At 51.7% G+C, this 10,669-nt stretch overlaps 1 protein-coding gene across 2 annotated transcripts; it reads left to right on the forward strand.

Annotated features, from left to right (window-relative positions):
- The first annotated feature begins 1,373 nt into the window (after positions 1–1,373).
- Positions 1,374–7,170, forward strand: KLK7 (kallikrein related peptidase 7). Of its 2 annotated transcripts, none has more exons than XM_017512482.2 (6): positions 1,374–1,581; positions 1,979–2,100; positions 2,503–2,650; positions 2,976–3,223; positions 3,900–4,036; positions 6,553–7,170. In XM_017512482.2, exons 2-6 carry the CDS (start codon positions 2,031–2,033, stop codon positions 6,706–6,708), a joined length of 759 nt encoding a protein of 252 aa, XP_017367971.1. In that variant the 5' UTR covers positions 1,374–1,581; positions 1,979–2,030; the 3' UTR covers positions 6,709–7,170. The 2 variants fall into 2 exon arrangements, with proteins under 2 accessions (XP_017367971.1, XP_017367972.1); XM_017512483.2 differs by having other exon boundaries at positions 1,982–2,100.
- Positions 7,171–10,669: the final 3,499 nt, after the last annotated feature.

Raw genomic sequence — 10,669 nt, forward strand, 5'->3', positions numbered from 1 at the left:
GAAAGGAAGGAAGGAAGGAAGGAGAAAGAAAAGAAAGAAAGAAAGAAGGAAAGAAAGAAAGAAGGAAGGAAGGAAGGAAGGAAGGAAAGAAAGAAAGAAGGAAAGAAAGAAAAGAGAGAGAGAGAGAGAAAGAAAAGAAGGAAGGAGGGAAGGAAAGAGGGAAGGAAGGAAAGAAGGAAGGTTGGTTCTTTTTCTCTATGTGTCCATGTATTCTCATCTTTTAGCTGCTCCCACTTGTAACTGGTAGTTTGCTGAGAATAATGGCCTCCAGCTCCATCCATGTCCCTGCAAAGGACATGATCTTGTATTTTTTATGGCTACATAGTATTCCATGGTATACATGTAGCACCTTTTCTCTTTTTTTGCTTTTTTTTGAGACGAAGTCTCGCTCTGTCACCCAGGCTGCAGTGCAATGGAACGATCTTGGCTCAGTGCACCCTCCACCTCCCGGGTTCAAGTGATTCTCCTGTCTCAATCTCCCTAGTAGCTGGGATTACAGGCGTGTGCCACCACACCGGCTAGGATGTTTTCTTAATCCAGTCTATCACTGATGGGCATTTAAGTTGATTCCATGTCTTTGCTATTCTGAATAGTGCTGCAATGAACATACATGTCTTTAAATAGAACAATTTATATTCCTTTGTGTACACACACTGGGGCCTATGAGAGGGTGGAGGGTGGGATGAGGGAGAGGATAAAAAAAAAATAACTAATGGGTACTAGGCTTAATACCTGGGTGATTAAATAATCTGTATAACAAACCCCCATGACACATGTGGACCTATCCAACAAACTTGCACCTCCAGCACATGTACCCCTGAACTTAAAAGTTAGAAAAGGAAAAATAAATAAATGTTTGCTCAATAAAATAAACAAAGTCCTAAAAAAAGGTTCTGTTAGATAATGTCTAGTACAGACATTTGTTATAAAAACATAATATGTAAAGAAATCTATGTATAACATGATTAAAATCACCATAAGAACATATATCCTAAACATGGCAAATATTAGTGGGGTGGAGTTAGAGAAAGCATTGTTTTTACGTCTCTGTTAGGGCTGGGAATGGGTTCAGGCTTACAGGCACGACTGGGATCAGGTTGGACAAGTTCCCACAGGCAGGTCACAACTAGGATGCAGGATCTAGGCCACCCCTGAGAGGGGGTGAGGGCAAGGAAACGGTCCCAGAGGAGGACCCGGGCCACGGCCTATTCCCAGAGCTCAGCCTGCCCCTCGGAGCCAGCGCACCTGGTCCCTCCCCTGAGAGCTGCCAGGAGGGACTGTAGGGCGGGAACGTGCGTGCTTGGGCACAGGAGCTGGGCACCGCCCGGCCTTCGGAGGGAGGGTGGTGAGAGCGTGCAGTGGTGCCAATTGCTCTAGCTGCGTCAGGGGTTCCAGATAAGGAGAACCGCAAACGCAGGTGGGGGTGTCCCAGAGCCGACTCCGCCTGCACCCCAGGGCACTGGGGGCGGGCGTGGGGCCCGGGTAGCATAAGAGCACCGCCCAGCAGAGGGCCTGAGACACTCGGAGCTCAACCTTGTGCCAGCCTAGGTCCAAACTTGGATCACATCAGACCCTCTCGAGGTGAGAAGAGGGGGCATCTAGGGTGCGCCTGTAGTGGGGGGGAGGGGTTATTCGGGGTCCAAGGCTGACTCTGCTTCCGAGAGGCGGGGGCTGCAGCCTGAACTCGAGGGCCAAGAACTGAAAGCCTGGAGGTCTGCAATTTGGGGTCTTTAGGGAAAAAGGAACTAGCGATTCAGAAGTTTGGGTTCCGTGGGAAGGACCAAAATTGGACCCAAGATTCCCGGGTCTCTAGGGGTCTGAGGAACTGGACTTTTGGGTCTGAGGGCTCCTGAGTCTGAGGGAGGAGGAGCTGGGGGCCTGGACTCCTGGGTCCGAGGGAGGAGGGGCTGGGGGCCTGGACTCCTGGGTCCAAGGGAGGAGGGGCTGGGCCTGAATGCTTTCTCCTTCCCAACTCCAGCAGAAGAGGCTGTTCCTGGCCTGGCAGCCCCAGAGCGGCTAAGCAGGGCACCATGGCAGGACCCTTTCTCCTGACCCTGCAGATCCTACTGCTGTCCTTAGCCCAGGGAGCTTCTGGACAAGGTGAACGCTGGACTGGGAAGCCTGACCTCACCCGGGGCCCCCACTGACCCTCTCCAAGGAGTCCCTGAGTCAGAAGCCCTCCCTCCTCAAACAGTGCCCTTCCTGGGAGGACCAGACTGTCAGCCGCAGCCCCCACTCTTCCTGCTTCTGCTGACTCTGGAGTCTCTGTCCCCTCCAGGCCCTGCCTCCTGCGCTCACCATCTCTCTGTGGTTCCCCCAAGGAGATGCACCTCCTGGCTTTCTGAGTGGGCTCCCTCTGTCTCTCTATCCCTAGCCCTTGCTTTCTCTGTTTCTCCGCGCATTTCTGTCTTTCTCCACCTCTGACTCTGGGAATTCCTGGGGTGCAGCCTCCGCCTTCCCCTGATGCTGGCTACCCACATGCTCCTCCATGTCTCCATCCAGGTGGGAGTGACAAGATTATTGATGGCGTCCCATGTACACCAGGCTCCCACCCATGGCAGGTGGCCCTGCTCAATGGCAACCAGCTCCACTGCGGGGGTGTCCTGGTCGGGGAGCTCTGGGTGCTCACTGCCGCCCACTGCAAGATGAAGTAGGTGCCAGCCAAGGCTTGCTGGAGCTGCAGCAGCGTCTCCAACTCGCAACGGGAGCTGTCTTTCTGTGCCTACGGCTCGGTGTCCCTCTCTGGGTCTCTGTCCCCCTCTCTCTGGGTCTCTGTCCCTCTCTCTGGGTCTCTGTCCCTCTCTCTAGGTCACTGTCCCCCTCTCTCTGGGTCTCTGTCCCTCTCTCTGGGTCTCTGTCCCTCTCTCTGGGTCTCTGTCCCCCTCTCTGGGTCTCTGTCCCTCTCTCTGGGTCTCTGTCCCCCCCCCCCGTCACAGTGTCTATCTGAATTTCTGAATGTCGCTCCCTTCTCCCAGTGGGTACACCGTGCACCTAGGCAGTGATAAGCTGGGAGACAGGAAAGCTCAGAGGATCACGGCCTCGAAGTCGTTCCGCCACCCCGGCTACAACACGCAGACCCATGTGAATGACCTCATGCTCGTGAAGCTGAGTAGGCCGGCCAGGCTGTCATCCACGGTCAAGAAAGTCCAGCTGCCCTCCCGCTGTGACCCCCCAGGAACCACATGTACTGTCTCCGGCTGGGGCACTACCACAAGCCCAGATGGTAGGTGGCTTCAGTGACCCAGGAGTCCAGGCCCCCAGCCCCTCCTCCCTCAGACCAGGAGTCCAGACTCCACCCCTCCTCCCTCAGACACAGGAGTCCAGGCCCCAGCCCTCCTCCCTCAGACACGGCAGTCCAGGCCCCAGCCCCTCCTCCCTCAGACCCAGGAGTCCAGGCCCCCAGCCCCTCCTCCCTCAGACCCAGCAGTCCAGGCCCCAGCCCTTCCTCCCTCAGACCCAGGGGTCCAGGCCCCAGCCCTTCCTCCCTCAGACCCGGGAGTCCAGACCCCAGCCCTCCTCCCTCAGACCCAGGAGTCAGGCCCCCATCCCTCCCACCTCACACCCAGGAGTCCAGACCCCAGCCCTCCTCCCTCAGACCCGGGAGTCAGGCCCCCATCCCTCCTACCTCACACCCAGGAGTCCAGAACCCCAGCTCCGTCTTCCCTCAGACCCAGCAGTCCAGGCCCCCTGCCCCTCCTCCCTCAGACCCAGGAGTCCAGGCCCCCAGCCCCTCCTCCCTCAGACCCAGGAGTCCAGGCCCCCAGCCCCTCCTCCCTCAGACTCAGGAGTCCAGGCCCCCAGCCCCTCCTCCCTCAGACCCAGGAGCCTGGACCTACAGCCCCTCTGGTCCTCAGACCCCATCCTGTCTGACTGACAGCTCTCCCGGCTCTTCCCCGCAGTGACCTTTCCCTCTGACCTCATGTGCGTGGATGTCAAGCTCATCTCTAACCAGGAATGCTCGAAGGTTTACAAGGACTTGCTGGGCAGTTCCATGCTGTGCGCTGGCATCCCTGACTCCAAGAAAAACGCCTGCAATGTGAGACACCCCCCCATTCCTCCCCAGTCCTGGGTGCCCTGTCTGCATGCCCCAGGCACAGAGCTTGACCAAGTGACTGGGTACCGAGCCCAGCCTTGCCCTCCTGCCAGGCCTGGCTTCCTCAGCTTTCTTCATCTCATTCTCTGCCTAGGCCAGGTGTGGGAGCTGACTTAGGGGCCGATGTGGCCCTGGGATGGGACAGAGAGTTTAATGGGGGTGAGAAAGCAGGGGTGGGGCCAGGGAAGGAGAGTGAGGCGCTGGCCCCAGGCCCAAAGCTTAAGGGGGCACCGAAAACCTCAGTGATTGAAATACATCATAATGCAAGATTCAAAAAGAAAAATAAAAATTCACAGCTGGGTGCGGTGGTTCATGCCTGTAATCCCAGCACTTTGGGAGGCCAACACCTGAGGTCGGGAGTTGGAGACCAGCCTGACCAACATGGAGAAATCCCATCTCTACTAAAAAATACAAAATTAGCCGGGCATGGTGGTGCAAGCCCGTAATCCCAGCTACTTGGGAGGCTGAGGCAGGAGAATCGCTTGAACCTGGGAGGTGGAGGTTGCAGTGAGCTGAGATCACACCATTGCACTCCAGCCTGGATAACAAGAGCGAAACTGTGCCCCCCTCAAAAAAAAAAATTCATGCAGGAGTCCACGATGGACAAAATGTCACCATTTTCAATAAAGAGAAGGTAGATGTGACCGAATTTACCCTTGCCATAGGCGCCAGCGTGGCTCAGCACAGCACTGTGCTGGCACTGTCTTCATTTAAACCATGGATACTGTGCCCATGATGCAGTTTTATGTATTACATTTGATTGTGTTGAGGATTGCTTTGAGGTATTATGTAGTGCAGTTACTGAGGTTTTGTGCCTGAAGCAAATGACTCACTCACCTGACTCTGGCCCTGGTCCTGGGCAACCGCTCTTTCCCTCCGCCTCCTCTGTTCCCTCTTCCTGGTCTTTCCTCAACCTCGCTCTGTTACTGAACACCCTCCCCACATCTCTCATTGTGATGAAATTGCTTCATTCTTTTCCTCTTTGTTCTTTCTCTGTGTTGAACTAGCTTGTTCTCTCTCCCTCGCTGTCTCTCTGCTCTCTCTCTTCTCCCTCTTTCTCTCACTGTCTCTCTCTCCTTCCATCCCTCCCTCTCTCTCCCCTCCCTGCCCCCCCTCCTTTTTCCTCCCTCTGTCTCCTCCCTGGCCTTCCCCTCTCCCTCTCTCTATTTCCCTCTTTTCTCTCTCCCTCTACTCTCCTTGCCTCCCTCCTTTCTACTCTGTCTCTTTCTCTTTCTTCTCTCTTCCCTCCCCAGCTGCTCCCCCATCTCTATAGGTCGTTCTCTATTCTCCTTTTCTCTTCAAGTCTTTCTCTGTTCTCCCCACCCTATCTCTCTCCCCACACCTTCCCCCCCATCTCTTTGTCTCTCTCCCTCTCCTCCCTCTTTCTTCTCCATCACCATCTCTCTCTCTCTATCCCCTTTCCCTCTTCCCCATCTCTTTGCCTGTCTCTCTTTTCCCTCTCTTCTCCAACCCTATCTCTCTCTGTCTCTCCACACCCATCCTCCTCGCTCACATTTGCAACTTCAGCTCTTAGGGGAGGTGGGATGGTGAGCGTTAGGGATAGAGGTGATGGGAGAGAGGTGTCCTAGAGAATAGGGTGCTCCCCTTCTCCCCTGGTGAGGGCCAGCTTCACGAATGTGCAGGCTCTGCAGTGACATACAGCCCCGCACTCAGGAGTGTCTCAAACTCAGTCTAACACATTCCTGTTGTTGTCTTGAAATTCTTAATAATTTTTGAACAAAGAGCCCTGCATTTTCACGTTGCACCAAGCCCTGTAAATTATGTAACTGGTCTTGACCCTGGTCTCCGAGACCATCGTGTCCCCTTTTCCTGTGCCAGAAGGCATGCATCCACCCCTTGGAGGTGATGTTCCTTCTCCCACTAGCTTGAAGCACGGTTTTTTTTTTTTTTTTTTTTTTTTTGTCACCCAGGCTAGAGTCCACTGGCGCAATCTTGACTCACTGCAACCTCCTCCTCTCGGGTTCAAGCAATTCTCCTGCCTCAGCCTCCCGAGTAGTTGGGATTACAGGCATTCGCCACCACGTCCGGCTAATTTTTTGTATTTTTAGTAGAGCCAGGGTTTCACCGTGTCAGCCAGGGTGGTCTCGATCTTCTGACCTCATGATCTGCCCGCCTCAGCCTCCCAAAGTGCTGCCACCTCGCCAGGCCCGAAGCAGGGCTCTTAACATTGGAAAATGAATAGTGCTCCAATCCTGGAAGCCCCACCCCTTCTCTGCCATTGGTCTAATTGGCCAAGGCTCAAACCAATGTCTTCAAAGAACCTAGTGAGGCCCTAGCACTAGCTCTCCCATTGGTCCCCAGAGACAATGAGTCTCTTCTCACTGGCTGTGGTGGAAGTCCGTAATATGCAAGACAAAGACTGATAACTGAGGAATGTATGAGACTGAGTTGGGCTTTGCTGTGAAGCCAAAGTTAATCTCCTGCCCTATTCCCTCCAGGGTGACTCAGGGGGACCGATGGTGTGCAGAGGTACCCTGCAAGGTCTGGTGTCCTGGGGAACTTTCCCTTGCGGCCAACCCAATGACCCGGGAGTCTACACTCAAGTCTGCAAGTTCACCAAGTGGATAACTGACACCATGAGAAAGAATCGCTAACCACCCCACCAAGAGTTAAATAACTGTGTGCTTCCAACAGAAAATGCACAGGAATAAGGACGCTGATGATCTATGACTTTACCTTTCCTCAAAGATATATTAAAATGTCATGACCTGTTTGTAAACCAGTCAAATTGGCAAAGACCTAAAACCAAAACAAATAAAGAAACACAAAACCCTCAGTGCTGGAGAAGAGTCAGTGAGACAGCACTCTCAAACACTGGAACTAGAAGTTCGTACAATCTTTATGGAAGACACGTTTGTCAACGTACACTGACACCCTTATTCACTGCCGTTGGCGCAGTATCTCTAGTCTTAGGAAGATGCTACCAAAAAAAAAAAAAATCCAAAATGTAGAATATGACTTAAATTCATCAGAATAGTATTTACCACAGAAAAAAGCAGAAACATCAAAAATGTTCCAAAAGTACTAAATGGCTTAAATAATAGTCTGGTTGGGCACAATGATTTTTTTTTTCTTTGAGGCAGAGTCTCACTTGGTTGCCCAGGCTGCAGTGCAGCGGTGCAATTTTGGCTCACTGCAACGTCTGCCTACTGGGTTCAAGTGATTCCCATGCCTCAGCCTCCCAAGTATCTGGGACTACAGGTGCACACTCCCACATCTCAGCCTCCTAAGTAGCTGGGACTACAGGTGTGCACCACCACACCAGGCTAATTTTTTATTTTTATTTTTTTGTATTTTTGGTAGAGACAGCGTTTCACCATGTTGACCAGTGTGGTCTCGAACTCCTGACCTCAAATAATCCTCCTGCCTCAGCCTCCCAAAATGCTGGGATTACAGGCATGAGCCACCGCACCCAGCTCACAATGATACTATAAATCTATTATAAATGATACTTAGACAGAATTGTTAGTGTTATGCAAGAATGTTTAGGCTATTATGATGTTAAATGACGAAAGGAAGAGACAAAAATACATAGGTATGTGATGTGATCCTAGCCATGAAAAATGAAATATTCATAGAATCAAATCGGCAAACACATGTCCCAGACTGTATACTGGGGTTGTCATGAGGTGTCTCCTTCCTTCTGTGTACTTTTCTGTGAATGTGCACTTTTATAACCCGAAAAATAAAGGCGGGAAAAAAAGTCTGATGATCTAAGTTTGGAGAGAGGAGACGTTTCTGGAAAGGAGATTAGAAAGAAAAATGTGCCTGGTTTTGAGCCCTGGCCCTGCCCTCCCTGTTCCATGGTATATTCCCATTTCCCAGATCTCAGTTTTTCCTGCCTGTATAATGGGAGAGAGAAGAAAGGATGGAGAGAGGAAGAAGGAGAGGAGGAGGGAGGAGAGAACATGTCGACTTCATCAGTGTTGGAAGGGGTGTGAAAGTGTTTCTTAATTTTTTTTTGAGACAGAGTTTTGTTCTTGTTGCCCAAGCTGGAGTGCAGTGGTACAATCTTGGCTCACTACAACCTCTACCTCCCGGGTTCAAGCGATTCTCCTGCCTCAGCCTCCTGCATAGCTGGGATTACAGGCGCCCGCCACCATACCTGGCTAATTTTGTATCTTTAGTAGAGATGGGGTTTCTCCATGTTGGTCAGGCTGGCCTCAAACTCCCAACCTCAGGTGATCCTCCCACCTCAGCCTCCCAAAGTGCTGGGACTACAGGCATGAGCCACCTGGTTCTTACCCTTGCTGATGGGCCTGGCACTGCCATCATTCATGAACTCACCCCAAGGACCACGCACACAACTGCAGTCATGGCCAAGCACACATGCAGTTCTGCAAGTTCTGCAGACAGGCACGCATTGCTTCTGCAGGTGCAGCTAAAAGTGCAGCTGTGTCCCCAGGTACACACACTCCGGGGCAGCCTTGCAGGATCGCACACCTCACCCACAGTATCTCAGTGCCACACACAGATGCTGTGTGTGCTCAGATGTTCAGATTGCCACGTACTCTTCTGTACACAGGCATGTTCACATGGTGACAAAATTATCTCCCTCAGACCTAGGAGTTCAAGAGCCTAGCATGGCACAGTGCAAGTCAGTCACCTAGCACCCATCTCCCAGAGACAGCCACCTGTGCACCCTCTATCCCTCCGGGCAGGGACAGAAACTCCAGACACACAGCTGCTCCATCACACACACAGTAGCTCAAACCATCTCCCCACCCTGGCCTCCCAAAGTGCTGGGATTACAGGTGTGAGCCACCGCGCCAGGCAATACTGAAAGTGTTTCTGACCATCTCACGAGTGACAAGTGAGGAGGGAGGCAGGAGGTTTACGGAGGGGATAGGGATGGCAGCAGACAGGACACCGGGGTCCCACAGGGTCTCCAGAAGTGAGCAACCAGTGCCGGAGGAAAATGGTGGTTCCTGCTCCCCAAGAACCTCGGGAAGGGGGTAGGATGACAGAGGAGTCCTCCGTGACTCACAGCCTGGCCACACCCCCAGCCACCTAACATCAAAGATCCTCTGTGTGGTCGGATGCTGCTGACCCTGACCTAGGAGCCACTCTAGCCCGGGATGCGCCCCTCCTACCTGTTTTTCCTGTTTCTCTCCCAGAATTCCCTCCCTGCCAACATTCTCCAGATCCTCCCTCTCCTTATCTCACCTCCCTCTGAGTGTCTCCCAACCCAGCCACCCAGCCCTGTCATATTGCAGAAATTCTGCAGCCACTAATTCTGATTCTCCACATATAGGAGGTTAACACAAAAAACAGAGGAGTCCAGGCCCCCAGACCCTCCTCCCTCAGACCCAGGAGTCCAGGCCCCCAGCCCCTCCTCCCTCAGACTCAGGAGTCCAGATCCTCAGCCCCTCCTCCCTCAGACCCAGGAGTCTAGATCCTCAGCCCCTCCTCCCTCAGACCCAGGAGTCCAGATCCTCAGCCCCTCCTCCCTCAGACCCAGGAGTCCAGATCCCCCCAGTCCCTCCTCCCTCAGACCCAGGAGTCCAGATCCCCGGTTCCTCCTCCCTTAGACCCAGGAGTCCAGGTGCCCAGCCCCTTCTGTTTCTGGGCCTGTAAAGTTTAAAGAATGTCAAAAATTTTTGACCATCCATCGCCCTGAAGTTTTATCAACACTCCCTTTCCTCTCTGCCAGCCACTCCAATACTCAATCCAGAATTTTAAAAGTAACAAAACATTGCATTTGCACTAGGTCAGCCTGGAGATCCCTGGCCCTGGCCCTCTGCTCTCCTATATCCAAGGTGCAGGTAGATTGGTTTGCAGTGACTGAGGTGGTACTAATGTTGAATTTTTTTTTAAGTAATTCACTTTTCTTCGGGTAGGCAGGATAGTGTGATAGTCAAGGGACTAGCTCTGGATCCTGGCTTCTTGGGTTCAAATCCCAGTTCTAGCCCCTACCAGCTATTTGCCTTGAAGCTCAATCTTTCTCCGTTCCTGTTCCTTCATCCTTGAAATGGGAGGAAGAGCACCTACTTTCTAGGGTTATTACAGAGATTCAATAAGTTAATACATAGAAAGTGCTCAAACATATATGTTATAAGGATTATATATATAATTTATATATATATATAATTTTTAAGGAATATATAATATGTAAATTATAAGGAACATATAATATTCCATATATATATGGAATATATATATAATATATACTTTCACTGTGTGTGTGTGTATATATATATATATGTATATATAATATCTCTTTCCTTATATCCTTATATTGTATGATTTATATCCTTATAAATCATATAATATATATATATATATGGCCTGGCTCTGTCGCCCAGGCTGGAGAGCAGCGGCATGATCATAGCTCACCACAGCCTCAATCTCCTGGGCTCAAGCAATCCTCTTATCCCAGCCTTTCGAGTAGCTGGGACCACGCCTGGCTGATTTTTTTTTTTTTTTTTTTTTTTTTTAGAGTAGAGATGGGGTTTCTCCATGTTGCCCAACCTGGCAGTGGCCAGCACTTACTTCCTGTGTTTTGTTTATTTTTAGTAGAGATGGGGTCTCACTACGTTCCAGGCTGATCTCTAA

Source organism: Cebus imitator, unplaced genomic scaffold (genome assembly GCF_001604975.1).
Source record: "Cebus imitator isolate Cc_AM_T3 unplaced genomic scaffold, Cebus_imitator-1.0 Scaffold473, whole genome shotgun sequence".
NCBI classification, from domain to species: Eukaryota; Metazoa; Chordata; class Mammalia; order Primates; family Cebidae; genus Cebus; species Cebus imitator.